Source organism: Tribolium madens, unplaced genomic scaffold (genome assembly GCF_015345945.1).
Source record: "Tribolium madens isolate multiple individuals breed KSU strain unplaced genomic scaffold, Tmad_KSU_1.1 Scaffold_11;HRSCAF=98;Tcas5.2_LG3b, whole genome shotgun sequence".
Classification (NCBI taxonomy): Eukaryota; Metazoa; Arthropoda; class Insecta; order Coleoptera; family Tenebrionidae; genus Tribolium; species Tribolium madens.
The window spans coordinates 5,846,181-5,872,077 of NW_025400975.1; the positions used below are offsets into that span (position 1 = coordinate 5,846,181).

Genomic DNA, 25,897 nt, shown 5'->3' on the forward strand with positions numbered 1-25,897 from the left:
AAGATAGTCGTTTATCATTAAGTTTTGGAAACCAAGAATATAAATGAAGAAACGAGAGAAAGCTTCTAAATCCTCTAATGACTTTACAAGACACCATGATTTCGATGCATCATCGCAAGAAATTCAAAATAACACTTTAAAATATACTATAGTCGGTTATCTGGCGAAGAAGTATAGGGTGTCCCAGCGAGTAGAAAAGGTGACTTTTAAATGGTAAAATTAAAAAAAAAATTATAGGACATTGATAGATACTAATCTTCTTTTTCTTGGATCTTCTTGGTATGGAAACGATAAACATAAACACGATTAGCCCGTCACACCAAACTTTTATTTAAAACACAACGCGTTTCAACCACAAAGTGGTCATCCTCAGGTGAAAATAAAACAAGTTTTGTTTTAAATAAAAGTTTGTTGTGACGAGCTAATCGTGTTTTTGTTCATAGATACTAATCTAGTCCATCGCCTAAAATTATTTCTAACTATACAGCATGTCTCAAAAATAAGTTACAATACAATGAAACACCATATGTTTCTTAGCGTTTTAGTATGTAGATTATTATGATAATGTTTTTAAGCTAATCTTTTATTGGTCGATTTTGCTTAGTTTTAAAAATAAGACGGTTTTTTTGACGAAAACATGCACTTTTTAAAAATGTATTACACAAAAACTAAGACATCTAGAAATATCTTTTTTTCACTGTTGCAAAGAAAAAGGTACAAGCTATAAGGTTGTAACATTTTTTTGGTGTGTTGCATTTGAAAAGATAAAAAAATGAAGGCGTTTGTTAAAGTTCAATAACAAAGTTAAATGGAAAACCCTATTTATTGTTTTTGCATTTCAAATATTACTAAATTGTCTTTCTAAAATTATTTATTTTTAGGTGTCAATAACTAAAAAGAGATTTAAGGTTAAACATTAAAAAAAAAATAATTACTATTGTTTCAGTAGCCAAAAAGTGCACAGTTGCACAAGAGATGAAAGAAATATCACTTAATAATCACATTTGTGTTAAACTGAATCCATTATTCTTTATTTTTACAATAAAATAATTCGAATTTCAGTATTTATAACGACTTTTACAATCTCTGGATAAATCAACGGATAAGTGATTCGTAGTGAAATTACTATGGTAGCCATAGTATTAACAATGCTCAGATATTGATAGGCATTGTTGCTACAATTAATTCATTTATCAATTATAGACATTAAAAGTTTATTTTTTTTTAAATAGACAATTTATCAATCTGTTAGATGCGAAAATAAAAAATAGTATGTTCCATTTAATTTTTTAAAGTTATTTACCTTTTAACAAACTTTTTAATTTATTAATCTTTACAAATGCAAAATACAACAAAATTGCTACAGCTTTAAATTCTGTACTCTTTTATTTGCAAAAGTAAGAAAAAAATTTGTTCTAGCTGTCTTAGTTTTTGTGTAATAAATTTTTAAAAAGTGTATGTTTTCGTCAAAAAAAAACGTCTTATTTCTAAAACTAAGCGAAATCGACTAATAAAAAAAGTTTAGCGTAAACACATTGTTTTAAAAGGCTACATCCCAAATTGCAAAAAAACATACGGTGTTTCATTTAAAAAAAACAAAAGTTTATATCGTAACTTATTTTTGGGACATCAGTGATGGCTAAAAAATAACAAGAAGCGTACTTTTTTCATCATGATGGAAGTTTTTGTAAAGGTTCTGGTGTTGTCAAATATTTGGCAAATATTTTTTTAAAAGAAACCATATCTTTTAATCTAGTGAAATACCTTTAAGTAGGTAAGTTAAGAACTGAATTAGGATGAATTTTAGAAATTCTTATAAGCTGAACATGTAATATTAAAGCGTAATCCTAACTCGAACAAAAGTTGGATAAAACTAATAAATATAATTATTTACCCTATCGAGATATTTAACTAAAATACTCGTTTAATTTTAATTTGAATGTTACATGCTGCAAGCTCACACGTTTCGTCCTATGAAGATGATCAGAAGTTCTGTAAATTCTGTAAGAGGCTCTCTGCAGTAAGTAGGATTTCTACGGAATCTACTTATAACAATTATTGTTGAGTATTTAGTAAACATTTTAATAACAATGAACGATCCACTGTGTATACATACAAAGTGAATAAAAAGTATGGAACCAAGCGTTTTTTTTAAATCCTTTGTTTTCAGAAAAAAAATAAGTAATAAAAATTAATTTGCCTTCAACTTCTAGATCCTCTTTGCTCAATGATCAGTGGTCATTTTTAGAAGAAAAAAAACTATTAATTTGCTTTAATTAATACGCAGATACTCTTTGTTTGTTTTTAGTAAACAAACAGTTTTTGTTTATTCTAATTAGAAAAAAGGAGGTGAAATTGACCATTTTTAAGCAAAAGAAGAGTCGTAAAACAAATACTTTTATAAAAATGCAATTTAAAGTAAGATTATCATGCATTTTTCCTATATGGCGCAATGCTTGATTAGCAAACCTTAATTTCAAAAAATCATATCTTGAAAATTACTCGGTATATTTAAAAAAAATTGGATTATAACTAATAAAGAGATGCTCTACACGATGGCGATGATGAAAAAAAAAATTCGTAGGGTTTTTCTTACATTATTTCGATTTACTTCGAACTTTTTCGAACACTGTTCGAAAAAAAGTTCGCAAATATTTAATTTCACATTTCATATCATTTTATTCCTTTAGAATGGACTTTATTTGAAGGAAATCGACCTAATAGTTATTGAGTAATGATTTTTTAAAGTTAAAGTATTTTAAATTAATTTAAATTAGAAAAAAATATTTAGTTCAAAGTGTGTGGACTTTTTAAATTTTTTTTAGTGCAGATGATTTGTCTCACTGAGACGAACAAAATGATATATAATTTGTCAAGTTGTCATGACATGACTTTTTTTTGTCGCCCTGTGTTATCGCCTTTGTAAAAAGAATGTTTTATTGTGGGTTGCCATTGGCATTTTAAAAAATTAAAAATTTTTCAGAACTCAAAAACAAAAGAAAATTAAAAAAAAACAAATTCTTGATAAAACGTCGCTTTTTTATAGTACAACCTTATCTATAATTAATTAGTTTTTTCAATAAATAAATAGTTTTAAGCAAAAAACGTTTAGTTCTACACTTTTGATTTACCCTGTATGCCAGTACGTTTAAGTACAAGTTGTAAAATTATAATAGTGGCTTTGAAATAAATTGAAGTATCCAGTAAATGTCACACATTAATCAATTTTGAAAATATACAAACTCCCCTAAGACAGTGAACCACATTGAAATGGATTTTACAATGCAGCTTCGACGCGTTCCCTCAAAAACAAAAATAAAGTTGACAAATTCAAAAAAATCATGCAAGAAGCGAAAACAACAGAATTGCAGAAAGAACGACAAGTGTGTGTGTATGCCGATGCAGCTTAGCACCTTCGAATTTCCCCGAATTTGGAAAGAACTGCGTCTCAAAAACCAGCTTTGCGACGGGATCGTCCACTGTGTCGACGGCACCGAATTCAAAATCCACCGAGCCATCCTCTCGGCCGCCAGCCCCTACTTTCGAGCCCTTTTCACCAACTCGATCAATCGCGGCCAGCCCGAAACCTACGAGGCCAACGTGAGCATCCCGGGGAAAATTTTCGCACTGCTCCTGGACTTTGCCTACACGGGGAGTTGCTCGATAAGCTCCTCGAACGTGGAGAACTTGCTCAAGTTTGCCGACAGATATGAGATCCTCGGAGTGGTCCAAATGTGCTGCAGGTATTTGCTGGGTATGTGGTCTTGACAGCTCAATCAGGGCCGCCGCTAGAGGTTTTGACGCCCGCGTGCACATTTGAATTTGACGCCCCTTGTTAATTTTTTAAGAAAATATGGGTATACTTATTTTATTACAAGTTATGTTTTTTTAAATGGAATCTACTTTGATTTTATTTTTGGATTCTACACTAAATTACAAATAACTTTTATGCAGGTTGTTTTCATTTATCTGTTATCAATTTTGATTATAGTTGCGTTTCTGCTGCACATTTTAAAAACATTGCGGTTTATACAGTATGATGAAAAAAAGGCACCCGTGTTAACCCACACGTTATAAGTGATCTTTTATTAAAGACGAATTCGAAGACCAAAATTGGATTTGTGCTCTTTTCAGTAAGTTATAGACTTTCCTTTTTAGAAAAGAGAAATCTATATAATTAACAGTTTTAAAATAATTTTATTGTTAAAGTCTAGATTTTGATACAGTTGACGGTGTTCTTAAAAAAATGTGCAAAAAGTCTATGGAAATAAACTTTATTGAAGATGATAGGATACCATTTCTTGGCTCCAAAGAAAATTTATCAATGTTGCAATATTGCAAATATCCTAGGATACAGAAAATGTCCAAGTAATATTCAATTATTGGAAACGGTAGCAACAAAAAAATCAATTTTCAATGTTGTTTGTTCTGTGAAATTTGAACGATTCAAGTCAAAAAGTCAAAGACTAAAAAAATTAATTGAAATCATTAGATACCTTTCGGTCGTATTTTTTATTTTTTTTATTTTATGCGGGTGACAATATCTTTCCTAGATACGAAAAATACCTGAGTGAAATAGTTTTTTAGTAAAAGAAAATTGTGCAATATTGCCGCTTTGTGCTGTTAGACAAACTGTTTAAATTTCAGAAAGAATCTATTTAGACTATTTTTGGTATGAAGGTCACAATAAAAAAGGACGCGCCTGTTTGGGCGCTTTTTTTTCATCACCCTGTATACAGGCTGTCCCAATATTAAAAAAACACTATAGTTATGTTTTTTAAAACCTATTAAACCTTATATTGATGGAAAGCTTGTCAAAAGATCTTTTGATTGGTACAATAATAAATAGAGGGTGCCATTTGAAAAAAATTAGTTTTTGACATTTTTAATTTGTCATGTTAAAAAATCGCAGTAGGCACATGCCACTGACCAGGTTGTTGAGTAAACACTTAAAAGATGCGGCAAACATTCAGGAATCAAACGGCGTTACTTACTTTAAACTTGTGTGCAAGCATTTAGAAAATACGAATTTTTAGACAGACCCCTGCATTTAAAAAATTCTGGTAAAAAAGCGCCACAAATCAAAATTGATAACAGATAAATGAAAACAACCTGTATAAAAGTTATTTGTAATAGAGCGTAGAATCCAAAAATAAAATCAAACTGAGTAGATTCCATTTAAAAAAACATAACTTTAGTGTTTTTTTAATATTGGGACAGCCTGTATATAGACCGCAATATTTTTAAAATATGCAGCAGAAACGCAACTATAATCTAAAAAAAAAAGAAAAAGTTAGTATCTCCTAACATAAACAAGTTATAAAGCTTTTTCGGACCGTTGGGACAGCCTGTATAAGTGCCAATAAATAAAACAAAATAAAAAAATTATTTAATCAAAATTAATTAAATTTGTGATTTTAAAAACGCAAATAAGAAAATAAAACATAACATCATTGAAACTATAAATCCTTAAAGAAATTGTATTTTCCTCACTTTCATACTTGCAAACTCTGTAATCAGCTCCTCTATATTTGAATTATCTAACAGCTCTTGTTCAATTGCAAATAATAGATAAGTTGCTTAACTTAGACTGAACTATGGTAAATCTTAAATAATTTTTAATGATTTTTAATTTAGAAAAGATCTTTGGTCAGACAAAACTGAAACTGGCAAGGAAAGTAAAATTCCTAATGTAATTTCTGTATTAGGAAAAGTAGAAATTAAATTGTTTTCAAAAAGATATTGTAAAATATTTTAAGGTTCTTGCATAGTTTGTTCGATAAAATGTATTTTTAAAGCTTTAAGGAAATCAATCTTTTCCTAGGACGATTTTGCTCCTTGTCTTCAACAACAGTCTTTGAAATTTTTTAATAATTCTTCTTCCGAAGAATTAGACATATTGTCAATAAATCCAAATGTATCATTAAATGTATTTAGTTTTTCAAACCTATTATTTAAAGAAGACAAAACTTGATTCAAATTCCTGTAGAAAAGTTAATTTTGAAATTATTTTTTGCATCTAGCACAACTTCGTCTTGATGTTCGTAAACAAAGAGTTTTGGCTTGCCTTTTGGGCGTACAGTTTCATCGGAAAATTTGGTTCTACATTAAGTTCGTCACCAATTTTGTTTGCTTCAGTCATTACGTTTTCGAAGCTTTCATCTAAACGTAGGTATAACTAAAATAGGATTAAAAATTTTAAAAAATGGTACCAAGATATTTGTTTAATTGTAATACTACAAAAATCAAATCAAAAATCAAGTCAAAAGATGTCTTTTTTTGTTTTTTTGCTTATATCGATTTGATTAAGAGTTTCATTTTTATTTAGTAAATTGTCTTTGTAAGATTAATAAATAATGTTTGGGTCACTTCGAGTAGCTTCAGGTCGGTTCAGGTCACTTTAGGCCACTTCGGGTTACTTCGGATTTCTTTGGCTTGAAGTAAAAAGAAAGTGTTAAATGTACTGACTAAGATTTTCAAAAGGAGAAAAATTCTTACGGTAATATTTAAATTTAATAGCAAAAATGTCATTTGAGACGGTTGAAAACATCGTGCTACAAAAGACAGTTGGGAAGACTAAGAAAGTGTCATATGTATTGGTTTAAAAAATTTCTAGAGTTGCAAAAAAACATTTAAAAATCTATTAAAAAAATGCTTAGATTTAAGAAAATGTTAACAGAGACGTTTCCAAACATCGTGCTCTAATCTCTATAACAGGAAACGGCCACATGACTAGTTTTTTCACATAACGTTTTGTTTTTTTTTGTTTGGTTGTATTTCTCTTGCAGTTTTTTTTTGTTCATTGCAAAATTCAAAATGTCTTTTTTTATTAAATTTTGTTTTGTCGCCCCCTCAACTCTGGCGTCCGCGTGCTTGTGGCGGCCCTGAGCTCAATCACAGGTTTAATTATCCCCACCGCAGATGAATTAAGTCCGACGAATTGCTTGGGGATTTTGCACTTTGCCAATCAGTATTTCTGCAGCGATTTGGTGAAGCGAGGACAAAGATTTGTCAAACATAACTTTGCCAAAGTTTTGGCCGAAAGCAGCGAATTTGTCCATCTGGACAAGAACGAACTCAAGGAGATCATATCTGACGATGAATTGAATATAAAACATGAGGAAATTGTTTTTGATGCCATTATGAAGTGGATCAATTTTTGTCCAAACAGTCGGAAAATTCACTTCTTTGACTTGCTGAGGTGTATCAGATTTGGAAATATGTTGAGGGAGAATATTCTTATAATATCCAAACACCAATTAGTTGAAGAAAAACCTGAATGTAAAGAGTACATGGAAAAAGTTGTTGTTCAGACTGAACTTGTCGCTTATCCAGGGAAAGTCGATGTTAACAATATCCTGTTTCGTCCTAGAATCTCCTACGATGTTCTTTTCGCAATTGGGGGTTGGAGTGCAGGAAGTCCGACGAATTTTGTCGAAACTTATGATATTCGAGCTGATCGATGGCTCCTCTCTTCAGACACAGATTCCTTTCCTAGAGCTTATCATGGGTTGTGTACCTTAAATGGGATCATTTATGTGATTGGAGGCTTTGATGGGAACCAATATTTCAACACAGTTCGGCGATTTGATCCAGTGAACCATACGTGGAGCGAATGTGCATGTATGTACCATCATCGGTGTTATGTGAGTGTTGTAATGGCCGATGGCAAGATATATGCAATGGGAGGGTATAATGGGAGAAACAGGATGAACACAGCCGAAAGATATGACTCAATGAAAAATCAATGGGAGATGATTCCCCCGATGCAGAAGCAAAGGTCGGATGCCAGTGCTGCCACTCTAAACGAAAAAGTTGGTACTCATTATTCTGTTAAAGTTTCAAATTCAATTTTTTTCGTAATAATATAAATATAAAGCAATATTTGAACCTCAAAAATGAGCTATAAAATGATGTTAATTTAAATAGTAACTCGTGTCCTATCTCTAGTGATAAGAATTTTACGGAAATTTGTTTTTTTTGTAATAACTTTGGAACCATTTGACCAAATATTATAAAATTTGGAATGGTTACTTGTGAGAACATACCTTTTAAACTAGTAATTACGAAAACCGGACACATCTACTTAATTTCCGGTTCCAGCCATTGCAGGTCATATTTTTTGTGTTTTTGCGTTTTTTTTTTTGGCCTCTTAATATTAATTGTTGTTTAGTCAAAACAATAGAGTAATCAATTTTGAATAAAAAACGCATAACCTTTAATACCTTAATAATAATAAATAATTATTTAAATTAACATCATTTTATAGGTCATTTTTGAGGTTGAAATATTGCTTCATATTTATGAATAACCCTATACAGGGTGCGCCAGAAATCGCGCCTCAGAGAAAAATGCCATATAAGGTAAGATACCAAGAACATGAAAAAAGTTTGAAAAATTCTATCTGTCAAAAAATTTTGACATTTAATGATACTGACGATCTTGTATATGTTTTTTTTTACAATCATTTAGTAAAGGTAGAAAAAATTTGTCAATAAAAGCCACAAATAACATTAAACAGAGTTACAATTTAGGATAGAGCTTCCTTGTTTCCTCTTCTAATAGCCTGTAGCAAAAAAACTTGGAAAATTATTTTTTCTTTTGAAATGAATAGAGTCAAAGTGTAAAATTTAAACTCTTATAACTTCGAATTTTTTTTTATAGATAATTTTTTTTTACATTTTTTTCTTGTTCCTGGTATCTTGCCTTATATGGCATTTTTCACAGGGGCGCGAGTTCTGGCGCATCCTGTATAAAAGTGAAACTTTAGAAACTTGAACTTGTAATTTTCAAGAACCGGACGCCGTTATAATAGCTGTGATAACGGCCAGCTTCCGTTATAAATCTTTTACAATAGTTTATTTTTTAGTGTTATATTTAACACTGTTCTTATGAATAGTACTTTAACATTATAGTCGCGTCGGGATTCGGACCATACATTTGTAAGTTGGTGTTATTTATAAATCATAAAATGATTTGACAATTTTTTATTCTGTTAAAGTTCCAAATTTAATTTTTTTTGTAATTAATATAAAAAAAAAACTTTAAAAAGCCAACACTAACACTTGGTGATGTAAAACTTGTGATTCTTAAGGTTGTGATAACGAACGGCGTCTATGAAGCATTTACAATTGATTGCTATTTAAATTTTCTTACGAATAGTGTTATGGTTTTACAAAGAAAAATAAACTTCTAATTCTTAACAACCGGTGGCCGTTATAATAGCTGTGATAACGGCCGTTATGAAGCTTTTACAATAGTTTATTTTTTTAGTTTTGTTAAACTTTGTAGTTACGGCATTACAAAAAAAAATAACTTGAACTTGTAATTTTCAACAACCGGAGGCCGTTATAATAGCGGTGATAACGGCCAGCCTCCGTTATAAACCTTTTACAATAGTTTATTTTTTAGTGTTATATTTAACACTGTTCTTATGAATAGTAGTTTAACATTATATTTATGAATAGTGTCATGGTATTACAAAAAAAGATAACTTAAGATGGATTTATAGAAGCCTTGCAGTTAAATTTAAATCGTTGCATGAATGGTTGAATTTTGATGCACGACCAATTAAATTTCAGAATTTTGAAGTTAATCGCAATTAACTTAATTTGATTTAACAACAATTAACAATCGTAGGCCGTTATAATATTATAGGTGTATAAATGTAATAACGCACCGGATCTATGAAACTTTTACAATAATTGTTTGCCTATTTAAATTTTGCTAACTTTCTTACAAAGAGTGTTATAGTATTACAAAAAGTATAACTTGAACTTGTAACCGGTAGCTATTATAATAGCTGTAATAAAGGCCGGCGGCCGTCAAAGCTTTTACAATAGTTTGACTTTTTAGTTTCGATAAACTTTGTAGTTAAACATTATCCTTATGAATAGTTAGGATATAATCTTTCTAATTAAATTAAAAAGAAAAAAAACTGTTTTACAAAAAGCTTTGTTTAATCTACGTTTTAATACGAAGAAAAAACATTTGGTTCGGGTTCGTGTCGGAATTCGGACCATAAATTTGTAAGTTGGTGTTATTTATAAATCGTAAAATGAGTTGTCAATTTTTTATTCTGTTAAAGTTCCAAATTTATTTATTTTTGTAATTAATATAAAAAAAAAACTTTAGAAAACTAACACTAACACTTGGAGACGTAAAACTTGTGATTCTTAACAACCGAAGGTTGTGAAAACGAACGGCGTCTATGAAGCATTTACAATTGATTGCTATTTAAATTTTCTTACGAATAGTGTTATGGTTTTACAAAAAAAATAAACTTCTAATTTTTAACAACTGGTGGCCGTTATAATAGCTGTGATAACGGCCATTATGAAGCTTTCACAATAGTTTCATTTTTTATTTTTGTTAAACTTAGTAGTTACGGCATTACAAGAAAAGGGTAGCTTGATCTTGTAATTCTTAACAACTGGAGGCCGGTTTAATAGATGTGATGACGGCCGGCGTTCGTTAAGAGGCTTTTACTAGTTTGCTTTTTAAGTTTTGTTAAACTTTGTAGTTAAACATTATTCTTATGAATAGGTAGCCTATGCTATTTCTAATTAAATTAAAAAGAAAAAATAAATTTTACAAAAAGCTTTGTTTAATCTACGTTTTATTATGAAGGAAAATCATTTGGTTCGGGTTCGTGTCCGGGATTCGGACCATAAATTTGTAAGTTGGTGTTATTTATAAATTATAATGTGAGTTGGCAATTTTTTATTCTGTTAAAGTTCCAAATTTAATTTTTTTGTAATTAATATAAAAAAAACTTTAGAAAACCAACACTAACACTTGGAGACGTAAAAGTTGTGATTCTTAACAACCGAAGGTTGTGATAACGAACGGTGTCTCTGAAGCTTTTACAATTGATTGCTAATTAAATTTTCTTACGAATAGTGTTATGGTATTACAAAAAAAAAAAACTTCTAATCCTTAACAATCGGTGGCCGTTATAATAGCTGTGATAACGGCCGTTATGAAGCTTTTACAGTAACTTAATTTTTTAGTTTTGTTAAAGTTTGTAGTTACGGCATTCTTAGTAATCTTAACAACTGGAGGCCGGTTTAATAGATGTGATGACGGCCGGCGTTCGTTAAGAAGCTTTTACTAGTTTGCTTTTTAAGTTTTGTTAAACTTTTCTTGTGAAAAAAAGATACCGAATGGGTAATCCTCCACTGCATTTAATTAAGATGTTTGCAGATTTACATAGTTGGGGGCTTCAATGGCCAGGAAGTGATGCGATCAGCTGAAGTTTTCGACATAAAGACAAACCAATGGTCTTACATCCCTCAAATGATATCGGCGCGATCCGGAGTTTCATTGGTGGTTTACGATAACACTTTGTATGCACTGGGGGGTTTTAACGGTTACGTGAGACTCACAAGTGGTGAGAAATACATTCCCGGAGAGTCTCCATGGTGGACGGAAATATCGGAGATGATGACACCTCGCAGTAATTTTGCTACGGTTATCTTAGATGACTACATCTATGTCATAGGAGGGTTCAATGGTGAGTGAGGGACTGCAACAAAATTTGATATCCCTTGGATATCAAATTTTGCTGAGTTGCTTTCTTCTTGCAATTCCTGGTACAATTTCTAGACAACTTCGTGTCAGGTTCCTCGACTATCAACTTTGTGGAGTATTACGATCCGGAAGCTGATGACTGGTATGATGCTTCACCAATGAATTTGAACAGATCGGCTTTGAGTGCTTGCGTTATTAGTGGATTACCTAACACCAAAGATTATTCTATATTGGGACGAAGTCAACAGGAATGGGGACAAGGAGCTGAAATTGGGACGAATTAAATTAATGTGTTCGAAGATTGAAAATATGTGGTTCTTGCCTTTTTTATCTATACTTGTTTATTTTTTAAATTTGTCAGTTTTACACAATAAATGTAACATTTGATATTGCAATTTTTTATTCTTTCTCGTTGAACAAATCGTAGAAGGCACTAAATAATGACACAATGACATTAATTCACTTTGTATGACATAATAATTCTGCAGTAATAAAAGATGCAAGTTATGGATTCGAAACCAAGAAGTAGAATTGTTGGGGTGTCAGCAAAAACTTTATCTTCGCAGGGATACGCTGTTTGGTGAGTATGAGTTTTACCTATAACTGTCTATTAGTTGAGTGAAAACGTATCATTTTTAAATTATTGTAATAGAAATCTAGTGTTTTTGGGTTAGACTGCATAAATTTAGAAGAAAAGGTCGCTCTTGTAAGGGGCATCTTCAGGACAAGAAAAGTATCTGAAATAACGCGATCCCCCACTTCCAGCCAATCACGTAACGACTATCCCCATCTTCACCACATCACACGTCATCCCCTCCTATTCGTCTATAAATACCGCTGTTACTTCATTTTTCGGCAGTTATGGTTTGCCTCTAGTACCGTTCAGATATGGTTAGGCCTTTTCTCCCCTTTTCTTGTCCTGAAGATGCCCCTTAGCGGGCGAAACGACGACCTTTTCTTCTGAATTGACGCGGTCTAACCCGTTCTTATATTGTAATAGAAAGTGAAGGCTGTACTATACTTCCTTTATTTTAGAATAAATATCCACTTTGTATTTTCACTAAAAATTAAAGTTAAAAAAAATTAATTCGACAATATAATGTACAGATGGTAGCCCTCGAGAACGAGATATGTGTACATATTTAACAGTTAGTTACATGTTACGACTTGAACGAAGAAGTAGAAATAATAACAAGTAATCTCTAAACTTTTTAAAAGCATAAATAGAAAGTGTTACCGACAAAAAAGAATGAGTCTTGCTCTATTATTTACTTGTATAGTTTTTCATTCATTTCTAAAAAACTAAGTGAAATTTAGTGTTACTTACCTGTTGAAAATTTTCTGTGTCCCCTTTGAAAATTAATAAGAATCACGTTTTCGGCAGTTTTATGACAACATAATGTTAATAAATTGGATAAATATGTTTTAATTTCAAAAATAAACCAATAGATTAATTAAAATATGCATTTATTGTCTTTAATATTATTTATTACTTACTAATTTGAAAAGAATACTAACTTTTCAGCGACAACTATAATATTGAATGTTTTATTTTTAGTAACATTTTGATTTTAAACGGGGTGTTTGGGAATAACTAGCAAATATAACAACTTTTCAATCTCCAACTTTTGCCAAAAAGACGTCATTTCCGAGTTAAAATTAAAAATAAGTTAAGGCTGAAAACTCTTTTCTGCCTATAACCATATTTACATTCATTCATAAGAAAAAAACTATGAATAACGTAAACTTGCATACAGTGTGTTCGTTTTTTGAGTTCCACCATGGGGATCTCAGTTATTATAAGAGATAAGAGGTCGGTTAAATTAGGGCAAAGTTGCGCAGAAAATTTAATGTATCATTATTAGTTTTTGAATTATTGGAAAAAAAAACGGAAATTTGTAATTTTCATTTTTATTTTTTCAAGCGAAAACTAAAAAGACCTAGACATTTTTAACTAGGACGTTCTTAAGGCACTTTCTTACAAGGAATCTAAATCTGTCATCGTATTTTCCAAGGCGCTCTTGATATCAGAGTTACAACACTCAACTTTGGATTTTCTTTTGGTCGCCATATTTGATTTCTATGTTTATTAAAAGTTTTTTTGTTTTTGATTACAACGATGTATCACACGATATGATCAAATTTTACATGCTGATCAAAATTAAGAATAAGCGTTTTTGCGAAGAGTGCTTTGGAAAAAATGCCACCAATTTTAATTAACAAACCAAATTTTGAAGGTGGTGCATTCGAGCATCTTTTATAACTTTGTGTTGTTTTGTTTTGCGAAGAATAAATTCTAGTTTATCACGTTGTTCCTATTTCAAAATCTTAGTTTTTAAGAAGGTTAGCTTGGCGGAAATGTGACTTCCAGATCCAAAGTCAACTGAACCGTCAAAATATAGTTTGTTAATTAAAATTGTTGGTGTTTTTTTCAAAGCACTCTTCGCAAAAACGCTTTTTTGAAATTTTAATCAGCCTGTAAAATTTGATCATATTGTGTGATACATCGTTGTAATCAGGAACAAAAATACTTTTCAAATAAGAAAATCTAAAGTTGAGTGTTGTAACTTTGATATAAAGAGCACCTTGGAAAATACGATAACAGATTTAGATTCCTTGTAAAAAACTGCCTTTAAAATATCCTAGTTTAGTCTAGGTCTTATAGTTTTTGCTTGAAAAAATAAAAACAAAAGTTACAAATTTCCGTTTTTACCAATAATTCCAAAACTAAAAATGACAGATTAAAATTTCTTTCAGAATATTATTCAGCATAAAAATGCGCAATTTTGCCCTAATTTAACCGACCTAGTATCTCTTATAATAACTGAGATCCTCAGGATAGAGCTCGAATAACGAACACCCTGTAGACAAAAAATAATTTATGGCTACATTGTAAGGTAAATACCTACGTTATTAGAGATTGAACGCAATATTTTCACAAAACTCATTCGCCAAGAAAGACTTAAAAAAATATTTAGGTACCATAATCATCTAAAATCTGCCATATTTTGAGTTAAATTGATGATGAATCTTTTTTTTAAACATCATTCTTTTAGTTTTTTTCCAGAACAACCTCCAAGGGTAAGCTTAACATTTACTATCGTAACGCAGCCATTGACTTGACCATTTAGAAAGTTATTGAAGAACAGGAGCAGGAAAAAATCTTTCAAAAATCTGAAGTCAAAAAAGTTGAAGCCAAAAGATTAGAAGAAAAATTAGAAGAAGTAAGCTACAATGTCCAATCTTAAACAGAATTTGATTTTTGTACTTTATAGGTCAAGTACATAAGATTGCATTGGAGGAACAGAATAACCTACGTGGTAGCTTTCATGGCCTTCACTCTTTCTCTAAACAATGCGTACCATTTCCCCATGAACATTTATCGGTATTTCACCGATCCTCTTGTCAATTTCATTTCCCAAAACATTGTTTCAGCTTTGGAGGAAACTTCTTCATCCCTTACACTGTCGTCACAATATTTGTTGGCTACCCTCTGCACGTCCTACAGTCTTCACTAGGTCAATATAGCCAACGTGGTGTCTTATGGGTGTGGGAATGTGCCCCTTTTTGCTGTGGAGTCGGTGTTGCGATGGTTCTCGCGTGCGCTCTTGTCGCTTTGTATCACAACATTTTCGCTGCTTATTCTCTCATCTATTTTTCCCATTGCTTCCATTCGATTCTTCCTTGGACTTACTGCGAAGTGGAAGAAAATCACACTCATGCGTGCGCACCTCCATCATGGTACATCTCCCATAATATCAATTTATCATCCCAGGAGTATTTCTACAATGTTGTTATTGACACCAATGATAAGTCGCGAGACGTGTGGTCAATGGGATCGATAAAGTGGTGGTTGGTTATTTCTTTAGTTTTTTCTTGGGTTGTTTGTTATGTTGCTATTCTTCGAAGTGCTCGTTCAATTGGAAAGATTTGCATTTTTATAATTATCTTTTCCTATTTTACACTTTTAATGCTGATTATTGTGGCGCTTCAGTTGAAACAGTTTGGAAAATTTACGGAAATTCTTTCAGGAGTTAGACAATCGGTGAGTTGGTGGAATTTGGATATGTGGTGTGTGGCAACTATGCAAGTTATTGTTGAATTGGGGTTATGTTATGGTATTCCGATAACTTATGGTTCCTATTGCCATTTTCGTAATGTTTATCAGACCGATTCGCTCATTCTTTGCTCAATGAACTATTTACATTCTTTGATTTTTTTCTTCTTGTTTTTCTCGTTTATGGTTAGGTATTCTTGTGGTTCTAAGGATTTTCTTAAACGATTACCAGAGAACACCATCGAGATGGTTTACATAATGTATTCGGAAGCGTTTGCAACTTTACCAGGAAGCCAATTTTGGTGTATGACTTTTTTCCTTATGCTGTTTTTTATTCTTATTGGGACACAAATTGCTATCCTTGAGGCTATAATGACCGCCATTTACGACAACTTTGTTTATTTATCTCAATTTCGTCCCTGTATCAATTTTCTAGTTTGTGGTGGCTTTGCTGTGCTGAGTTTTTGTTTTTGTTGTGACAATGGTTTGTATCAAGCTGTTTTCTTGGGTTCCTTCCCCATTTGGATTACTGTGATTCCTCTTTCTAGTTTGTTTGTTTTGGGTATACTTTTCATTTATGGTTTGAATCAGTATTTTAGAGACATGAACTTGATTCAGAAAGACAAAAACAACTTGAATCTAAAATTTTGTATTTTTGCCTTATTAACAATTTTAATTTTTGTTTTGCTCATAATTTTAATTAAAAGACCGTCTAATACATTGACTGGTGATCAAAACTATGATTTCACTCAAGTTGTTATAATGTGGTTCATATATTCGTTGTTTATTGCTACAGTCATAATTTTTGCCTTTTTATGGACAATGCATTGTAGAGTTGCACGGAAGAAAGTGTTCAAGTCGTCAGTTACTTGGATGAGATTTTATAATGAGAGAGCTGAAGGTAGAGGACAATTTAGTTATGATTATTTGTCTTCATATTTTTGGGCCTGGAATGCACATTAATAAAGAACAATTTGGAATTGATGACCTTTTCTTTATTATTTATGTATATTTGCGATATGTCTAATTAATATAAATTTAGAGTAAAAATATTGATTCTTACAAAAGTTACACCGTGTGTTTAGCACTCTTTACAAAATAGCTGCATATTCATCGTACCATTGATTAGCACCTAACGTTATTTTGTGACATCCTGTGTATGAACAAAATTATGGAGTTTGCAGCACCCCTGGTTTGAGCCTTCGAGTACTGATTCCAGTTTTTCGCATTTTTTTTTATGTAAAACAAATAAGATCATTTCCGGTTTGACTAGAAAGTACCTTCAGCTCTGTTTAGTAGCAAAAATTCTTGAAATTATTTCTGAATAATAAGACTGAAAAACGACTATATGTAGTAGATTTCATTGAATTGGCATAATGGTTGGCTAGTGAGTTTCATATTTAAGTTTGTAGTCCTGCGCATGTCCCCCTGTTATAACAGCAAATGGAGTTTTTGTTTCTGTCATAACTGACATGACTGACATTTGTATTCGTTTTTTCACTGTTTTCGTTGCTTGTTCGTTATTCCCAGTATTTTTTCAAATTATAATTAAAAGTATTTTAGTTTTTTTCAGAACCCCAGATTTAGTATACAAGCTAAGGTATGTTTGAAAACATAATCAATTTCTTTTTGTTGTTCTTGTTTTAGGTTAATGGAATCAAATATACCAATTTGAATAAAGCCAAATCATTTTCTCTAAAGCAAATAGTGTTTGTTTTTGGTGTTAAAACTTCACCTAGAAAGGGATGAAAGAGGGTGTTAAACTTTTTATGGAAAAAACGATTTCTGAAAGAGGGTTCTTTAAAAATAAAATTTTAACTATCTCACTTTTTTTAGTGACAAATTTAGTTCCTTAATATTTAAAGCCTTTTTCACATTTAAAGCGCGGTTTACACAATCATGGCCTACTGTTATGCCCATTTCAATGAAATGGATTATATTTTCAGTTGACATTGAACAAAAAACATTAAGGCTCCTACTTATCTACATTCTCTTCAATTAATTCAATATTTGATTATCCAAATTTTTATTTAAAGTAAGTTTCACTTCTGCATGTTCTTTTCAGTCATTTTAATAATTATTTTCATAATTTTTAAGAAAAATCTTAACGAAAACTATTCAAGAAACATGTTTGTTCAACGTAAATTCAGATGCGGTTGTGAATAAAATTGTATACAAACCTCGGTGGAAAGTTTCATTTCTATCTCAAGATAAGCAAGGGGCTCGGTAAACTTTCTAACCTTTCGACAGAAATGAAACACTTTCCACCTCGGTATTTAATATACTATTCTCGTCGTTGAACATACAGTTGCGGCCGTTGAAAACTAAGACACTTTGACAAATCCAAAATTTTGTTGCTGTAAAATACCTTAAAACTGAAGTTTGTAAAATGTCATTCAAATGTTACGAATCAGTGTCGGAGAGTAGAAAACTACTTCAAAACAATGAATTTAAGTTTTGTAGACAGAAATAACTACAGTATTTTATTGTAACACCATTCTAATAATTTGAAAAATTAAAACTAACATTGTCATCCTTGATGAAAACCTTATTTACAGTATACAAATTTTGAAATAGCAAATACTATGCCAAAAGTTAATGTTTTAGTTTTCAAAGGCCGCAATTGTATAGTTACGGAATTAAAATTTCGGGCAGTATTGTCACTTTCATAATGTAAACTCTTGTCATTTTGACATATTTACTTTCAAAAATAGTGATTTGTGGTATGTATAATAACGGGTGGGCAGCAGATCAAAGCGATGATTTAATTACACTTAGTTCAATTAATAAATTTCCTAAGACAGACAAATTGTTTAATTAACAATTTTAACAAAAAAAAACGTTTAATTGTCAATGTCAGTCATAATGACAGTAAAAGGTAGTTTACGTGAACTTTTTAAAGTGACAGAAAAATACTGCCCGAAATTTTAATTCCGCAACTGTACATTTCTGTCGTGCGATAATAATCTTCATCTTTCAACAACTTTTTCACATGCAGAAGATTTTATGGGTTTCAAACATCTTTTTTGTTGTACGCTTACTCTTTTTTGTTCGAGCTTATAAATCCCATCTTTATCTGAAGAATTTTTTTTTTTAAATAGCATAGGCAACCAACATTACACAATCAATAATTCTGTTTCGTATAACTTTCAAGGTACAGATGTCGCCACATAAACTGAAACGGTAAGTCATTTTTCTCACACTACTCTATCCCCTCCCAAAATATTCGTTCCGTTTGTCGATGATGTCAAAATCTGTCAGTTTGCAACTATCAGAGTTCAGTTCCAAATTGTAAACAATTAAAACGTGGAAACAATCCATAAATATACAGTATTGTGAATAAAAAAGACTAAATTACTTACTTAAAACTTGTGTGTAATTATGATTTCATACTCAGAAGGGATTATTTGAACGGTTTTGAGTGCGTGGTGAGGTTTTAGAAACGGATTAGGTGAGTTCAGCATTCTTGGAATAGCAAATTATAAAAATTCTATAAAATAATGCAAAAATTAAGTTTTATTACTAATCGAAAGCAAATTATTCAGAAAATTCCTCTTTCTGAGAGTTCTGAAGCATCAATTTCTGTGTACTCGTAACAGAACTAGGGCGTGTATCTTGAGAAGCCTCCTTGTCAAGTGTTAACTTTTCAAGAATTTCATACACAAACATTGGTAGAACAACAAATTTCGGTTGTAGAAAACGTTTCGATAAAAGAGTAAATGTGATAAACGAAAAAATAACATTCTTCAGGTCGGGTCAACCTGTCAACAAACGGTAGATGCTTGGGTTTGTTGTTAAATGATGTAACATCCTTAAGGTATTTAAATGTATGTATTTACTCGAGCATACCGTTTAAAATTTTGTGGTCTGAATAAACCACGATTCATGTGGGTTGCCAGTGGGTTTTGGGCTTTTTTTAAATGGAAACAAATTGAATGGTCAGTATTTTAATTTTATAGCCAGGGAAAATAATAAACAGTAAGATAAAGAAAAAACAGTTAAATTAATAAATGATCGGTAAAGTAGAATAAACGACATGAGTAATAAGAATGTAGGCTATTTATTTTTTATTAACAAAAAGAACAAGAAGTGTGATACTTTATTTACACAGATGGCCAAAACAGAGTTGCTAATTTTTTGAATTAGATAAGAAAACAATTCTGTGTTATTGTTGAAAACTGTGTACAAAAGAGATTACATGTGACGATTTTATGTCAAATAAAAAATATTTTTATTTTTCTTGAATATTTTATTATAAGCCATGTTATAGTTCGTTATTGTAGTTGGTTTTTACACAGTTGTTTCTTGAAAGTTGCTAAAAATTAGCCCGAATGAAAAAATTAATAATATTTTTTTATTAAATATAAAAAGGCAGGTTAATAAGCCCTTCACTTTTGTAAAGAAAGAATACCAGTTTTACGAGGAATACAATTTATGGATATTGTGTAAGATTTTTAAATATTTACGTCCATTCATAAACTCTAAATGGCACCGTAATTAACTACTAATTGGTTTGTTATTTATCACCCAGTTGTGATTATAATAATTTTATAAGGAATTTAAAGCTACTTTTCTGGTAAATCAAAAAAAGGGATTACATATCTGGATAATTTAAAATAATAATTACCTAATTATACAGGCTGCGCCAGAACTGGCGCCTCAGAGAAAAATTTCAAGTAAGATAAGACACCAGGAACATGAAAAAAATGTTTAAAAAATTCTATCTATCAAAAAATTTTGACATTTATTTTTTGACATTTGGCATTTTTTAATGTCTATTTAATGATACTGATGATCTTGTATGTGTTTTTTTACAATTATTTAATGAAGGTACAAAAATTTTGCCAATAAAAGCCACAAATAACATTGAAGAACGTTACAATTTAGGATACAGCTTCCTTGTTTCCTGTTCTAATGGCATGTAGCAAAAAAACTTGTAAAATTATTTTTTCAACAGAAATAGAGTCCAAGTGCTAAATTTAAACTCTCATAACTTCGAAATTTTTATAGATAAAATTTTCTAAACATTTTTTCCATGTTCCTTATATGGCATTTTTCTCTGGCGCACTCTGTATAAATTTTCGAGGAATTTAAATGTTAGAAGGAAAGTCACTTATTTTATACTATTTTCTTGGCCTCAAAAGATTAAAATCAATTATGTATACATACACATATAAACATTTAAAATGTTTAAGGAGTGACAGGGAATGTTTGAATTAACTATTTCACGTCACATAACACATAAAATCTTTACCTGAGAAGGTGTCAAAAATTTACAATATTTTTTTTACATTTTATGTATTTTTTCCATTACATTTCTATCTTTTATTAAGTGTTTCTTTATAAAATATTTTCAAGTAAATGCCTATTTGAAATGGAAATAATGTAGCCTTGACAGTTTTTCAAAAGTTTTGCAATTATAATTGAAAAGTAGGAATGTGCAATGGAAAAAATTGGATTTGTCCAAGTTAATCAATCGATAACAAAGACTACAAAGAGCTTATTACTTAAACAGATAAAAAAATTAGTGTCACTACTTTGTGACAAAAAACTGGAACAGTTCTTTACGTTTTGTCCTAGTAACTTAATTACTGCAGTTGTTTAGAAGTTTCAATTTTAATACAATAGCAAATGACCTAGCTTTAATAATTTCTGGAAACTAAAAAACTTCCATATAGCTAAAATTTTTGGTGAGATTTAAATATTCAAATACATTTTTATCAAAACTGACCTATTGTAGATTAGCTAATTTTTATGTATTTATGAAGGATAAGTTGTGTTGTGTCACGTGAAATTGAATTTGGTTCAATTACCGAACAATGATAAAAAAATGACTGTATCATGATTTGTCATAATTGAACGTGACTTTAATCTGGATAGTACATGAATTGTGTGATAAAGTTCACTTTTACATTTTTCACACAACTGAGCTGAACTTTAAAATGAAAATAGTTCATTATCATTACAAACGTTCCATTTTAGTTGCTTCTTTTAAGTCGTAACAATAAATACATTCTAAAATAAAGTTGTAAATGTTCAGCTTCTAATCTTTTTTTCACAACGTAATAAATTCTTCTAAAATAGTTTAAATTCCTGGCGTTATAATTACAGAGATCAAGTTTCACACTTTCTTTTTCACGATAAATTATGTTGAAAACAGTGTGAAAATACAAAAGAGAAGGAAAAATAATAGAAAACAGATTCTGTTACAATAAAATGACGTTGGTAGAAATTTAATTGTTGATGTTTTAATTGTTTGAATTAAAATTTTTCAATTTTATCAAAAAAATAGTAATCTCTACAAATTATTACTCACATTGGTAAATTTAGGTTAGCTATTTTTTTATTTAAATTTTCGTATTAAAATTCAGAAATGTTAATTTTCGCGAAGCAGGGATTTTCCAATAAAAAACAGAATTTCTCCAAGGATTAAATATCCTTTTGTTGTCTGTCTCTTGGTTTATCATAAAATTGTACTTTCATGAGAAATAAAAAGTAAACTTTTCACACATTTGTAAAGAAAATCGCTAGGATAAATAAACATAAGGTTTTCGCCAGAGTTATAATTAATTAATTAATGTCGCTACCCTAATTTGGTATTTCTACGCAGTTTTATGATAAATCATTATTACAAAAGATCCACTCAAGGAGTTTCTTAACGCAAACTGTAGGTTTTTGCTACGCCATCTACTACCTACGCGGAATACAAAATTCAACCAACAATAATGATTAAAATGAAGCATTAAAACATTTCTTATAACCTTATAAAATAAACTAAAAATATCGCTTGATTAAAACAGAGATTTTATTTTTTGTGATTTTTCATTTATGGACAGAACAAGTAATTTGAATTATTTATTTTGAATTTGTTCAAAATATAAACAAGCTCAAAAAAAGGATTTGTAAGAAAAACGCTCTTGAATGATAATATGAGCTCTGTATCCATCTTTATCAGATTACGAACGTGATTGTAACTAGACATGACAAATAGAAAATACTATTAAGTATCGATTTATGAAACATATAAACATTCCAGACAAGGAAGTACGAGTATGAACTGAACTAAAACCAATGTCAATAAAAACAAGTTCCGAGATAATAAAGATTGTAAGTATTCCAACATTAGAAAAGAACTTTTAAAATTTCTTTCTAATCAAAATGAGAATTCCGAAACTTGATTTATCGTAGCATTTATTCTTTTTGCTTAAAGTAAACAAATTATCGAAATTCTTGTTGAAATTAAACCCAGAAGTAATGACTTCTGTTAGGCGGTCGGGATTTATTTACCCCCACTACTTGTCTGCAAGCTGAATTTCTGAAATGTAACCACTAATTTTTTAAAGTCGTACAATTATCTAAAGCTGTCAAGGACCACTTCACTGTTATCATAATTTGATAATTGTTATTTTAATAATTTTTAGTGAAATTCAAGGTCTGAGTTTACGCTACGTACAGTGACGGAGAGTGAATTTGTTCCATGACAGATTAAAAGAGAGATAATTTTTATTTTTTTAAACGCACTTACTGCTGGCATGAATGTCAGTTATCATGACAATAAAGCACAGACTACAGTGAATTTTTCTGAAATCACACAGTGATTGGACGAAATTCACTGTACAGTGACGGACAGTGAATTTCGTCCGCCCAATTTCCATGACAGATTAAAAGTGTAAATTAGTCTTTAGGTTTTTCTAACCTTGTTTCAGAATTTTGATTAACGTTTATCCTGTTGACAGAATGCTCGATGTTTCTTGCTACTTTTATAAGTGCTTTGTCTTACATTGCTTGAGGTATGGTAACAATTCATTTTCAGCTTGAAAATCCGGTCCAAAATGAGTAAGAATTTAATTAAATTTCATTGAGAACACGTATTTATTTGTCAATTATCATGACAATAAAGCACAGACTACAGGGAATATTTGTGAATTTTGGCGGACGAAATTCACTGTTCATCATTGTACCGATTTGTGCTACGCGTGGTGGGAGGCGATCGCGAGAAAATAAATCCCGACCGCCGAACCATAGTAATGACTAATTATACCGCGTGCGCCAGAACAAGCGACCCAGAGAAAAATGCCATTTAAGGTAAGATACCAGGAACATGGAAAAAATGTTAAAAAAAAATTCTGTCTATAATAATTTCGAAGTTATGAGAAATTTTGCACTTTGACTCTATTTCTGTTGGAAAAATAATTTTCCAGGTTTTTTTTCTACAGGCAGAAGAGGAAATAAGGAAACTGTATCCTAAATTGTAACTCTGTTTAATCTTGTTTGTGGTTTATTTTTGTAGCTTTGCTAAATAACTATTAAAAAAACATATACAAGATCGTCATTATCATTAAATAAACATAAGAAATGTCAAATATCAAAAAATAAATTTTTTGACAGATGGATTTTTTTTAACAGTTTTTCTTATTGAAATTTTTCTCTGGGGCGCGAGTTCTGGCGCACCCAGTATTATTTTCTTTGGAAATGCATTGAGTTTATCATATTTCAATCAAAATTTTCCAAGAAATGAAAAAGTTTTTAATGAAGTGGGTTTTTTAGAAGTGTTTTTTGTGGCTAACCTAACCCTGTGTTTCATTTTAGTTTCGATAAAATTCAGCTCACAGACGTATTTTAGTAACTTCAGTACTTTTTGAGATATTTTAAAAAAAGTTTTAACAACATGCTGTCTATTTGTTGTTAAATTTGTCCTAAATAATTCTGGACCTATATGTACAGTCAAATTCAAAAAAAGTGGTCGTCAATGTCGTTTCAAATATTAATAAATTACAATTAAATAATACATAATTTACATTTTATCAACAAAATTGTTTTGATGACAAATTCCCAAACTTCATGATGCCAAGTAATTTATTTTTGTAAATTTAAGTACGCTCATTTACACAGGAATAATTAATTTTATGTCAAAACGTCACATTGACGACCAATTTTTTTGAATTTGACATCTTACATAGATGTTTCAGAACTCCCGCTCCAGAGGCAAATTAAAAATGTCAAAATTACAGGAAGCCAAATTTTTTTTGTAACATTAAAGTAGAGTCTTTGCCTGAATTTTTTGATAACCTATTGTTATCAACACCAGACATTTCTTTACGGGGCGGAAATTCTTTTTTATTTTTTGGTATTTTTTACGACCATGTGAAAAATTTATGGCCCTCATTTTGTATTGTAAGTAAAAAACCTGATAAATGTTTTCAAAATTTTATCAAATGCGTTGTGTATTGTTTAAAAAAAGTAAAAGTGTGAAAGCAACGAGAGAAATGGAAAACCAACGTTTGATATTGCCGAGGATGTTGCACTAACGTCGCTTTTCTTTGAACGCACTGTGTATACAAACTTTCTTTTTAAATATGTACTCAACTAGAATTATTTTATGTTTACCTTTCGGTTCTATGAAAGGAAATTCTGCATAGCATACATTCAACCTGCATAGTGTTGCATGTATTGTTTTTGGTTCACAAAAAGGGGGCATTGAACCCATTATATAATTTTATACAGCGTGAAGAAGGTATCAGACAGATCTATGAGTGGAAACAATTAGGGTTTGCGGTTTATTTACACAACAGTGTTATTTCTGCCGTGTCGTGTCGTTTCGGAAATGACAACTATTGGTGAAAATACTTTTGTCACTACAGTTGTTTACGTGTTGCTGACCCATTTGCAAGTTTTTCCAGAAGGAGTGAGCTATTCGAGAAGGTTGGGGAAGGGGTAGGGTGAATTGCGCTCAGTTTTAGAAACAGATATAATGAGGCTAATAAGGGTCGCTAATCCTTAAGGTGAACTGCGCTCAGTAGCAGAACACTTCTTCGGATGCACTTTTTAATGATCTATTGCCGCCGGCACTTGACATTATTCTCTGGGATGTTCTAAAATTTTTTTAATTAAAAAAAAAATATATTGAAAGAGAAGCAATAGATCGATCCACTTTTGTGAAATGTCTATTTTATACGTTTGACCAAATTTTTTAAAACACATCTACATGTACACCTATACAAATTTGTGTTCAGTTAATATAAATAATAACCTATTTCGTTTTCGTTTATTTCGAAATGCAAAGTATAATTTTGCAACTCGTTTATCTCCATTTTTCATTAGCCTGAGAATTAAATTTTTAATAATCACGCTGAGACATATCGACTGACCTGAGCGCAGTTCACATAGGGATTAAGGCTCTCCATTAGTGTCTAAAATTTATACGGGAAAATATACAAATTTCACCCATGTATAAAATCTGTATTTTTTAATTCTACAAAAAGATCCATGTCTTTATCTGTAAATAATAGCATAACGTACCCCGCTATG

General features: G+C 30.8%; 3 protein-coding genes across 6 annotated transcripts in view; all 3 read left to right on the plus strand.

Annotated features, from left to right (window-relative positions):
* Positions 1 to 3,191: 3,191 nt before the first annotated feature.
* Positions 3,192 to 11,921, plus strand: LOC123004348 (kelch-like protein 10). Of its 2 annotated transcripts, none has more exons than XM_044397578.1 (4): positions 3,192 to 3,754; positions 6,922 to 7,814; positions 11,206 to 11,515; positions 11,608 to 11,921. In XM_044397578.1, the coding sequence occupies exons 1-4, from the start codon at positions 3,271 to 3,273 to the stop codon at positions 11,814 to 11,816; spliced, it is 1,896 nt and encodes a 631-aa protein (XP_044253513.1). In that variant the 5' UTR covers positions 3,192 to 3,270; the 3' UTR covers positions 11,817 to 11,921. The 2 variants fall into 2 exon arrangements, with proteins under 2 accessions (XP_044253513.1, XP_044253521.1); XM_044397586.1 differs by having other exon boundaries at positions 11,623 to 11,921.
* Positions 11,922 to 11,985: 64 nt separating this feature from the next.
* LOC123005041 (sodium-dependent neutral amino acid transporter B(0)AT2-like) lies at positions 11,986 to 16,699 on the plus strand. Of its 2 annotated transcripts, none has more exons than XM_044398635.1 (5): positions 11,986 to 12,112; positions 14,589 to 14,613; positions 14,664 to 14,756; positions 14,808 to 14,917; positions 14,968 to 16,699. In XM_044398635.1, the coding sequence occupies exons 1-5, from the start codon at positions 12,030 to 12,032 to the stop codon at positions 16,550 to 16,552; spliced, it is 1,896 nt and encodes a 631-aa protein (XP_044254570.1). In that variant the 5' UTR covers positions 11,986 to 12,029; the 3' UTR covers positions 16,553 to 16,699. The 2 variants fall into 2 exon arrangements, with proteins under 2 accessions (XP_044254570.1, XP_044254579.1); XM_044398644.1 differs by having other exon boundaries at positions 12,025 to 12,112; positions 14,668 to 14,756.
* A 2,002-nt stretch (positions 16,700 to 18,701) lies between these two features.
* LOC123007721 (SNF-related serine/threonine-protein kinase) overlaps positions 18,702 to 25,897 on the plus strand; it is a 36,646-nt gene continuing 29,450 nt past the window's right edge. The window contains exon 1 of one of the 2 annotated variants that reach the window (XM_044403158.1): positions 18,702 to 18,772. The gene's annotated coding sequence lies outside the window, so the exon portion shown is untranslated. Of the gene's footprint in view, positions 18,773 to 18,852; positions 19,041 to 25,897 lie in introns of those variants that run through there. The other variant, XM_044403142.1, reaches the window with a different exon arrangement.

Coding starts and splice junctions, on each gene's coding strand:
- LOC123004348 (XM_044397578.1), top strand. CDS start 3,271: ATGGATTTTACAATGCAGCTTCGACGCGTTCCCTCAAAAACAAAAATA. Junction 7,815..11,205: donor CTGCCACTCTAAACGAAAAA/GTTGGTACTCAT, acceptor AGATGTTTGCAG/ATTTACATAGTTGGGGGCTT. Junction 11,516..11,607: donor TGTCATAGGAGGGTTCAATG/GTGAGTGAGGGA, acceptor TACAATTTCTAG/ACAACTTCGTGTCAGGTTCC.
- LOC123005041 (XM_044398635.1), top strand. CDS start 12,030: ATGCAAGTTATGGATTCGAAACCAAGAAGTAGAATTGTTGGGGTGTCA. Junction 14,614..14,663: donor TTCCAGAACAACCTCCAAGG/GTAAGCTTAACA, acceptor TTGACCATTTAG/AAAGTTATTGAAGAACAGGA. Junction 14,757..14,807: donor TAGAAGAAAAATTAGAAGAA/GTAAGCTACAAT, acceptor TGTACTTTATAG/GTCAAGTACATAAGATTGCA.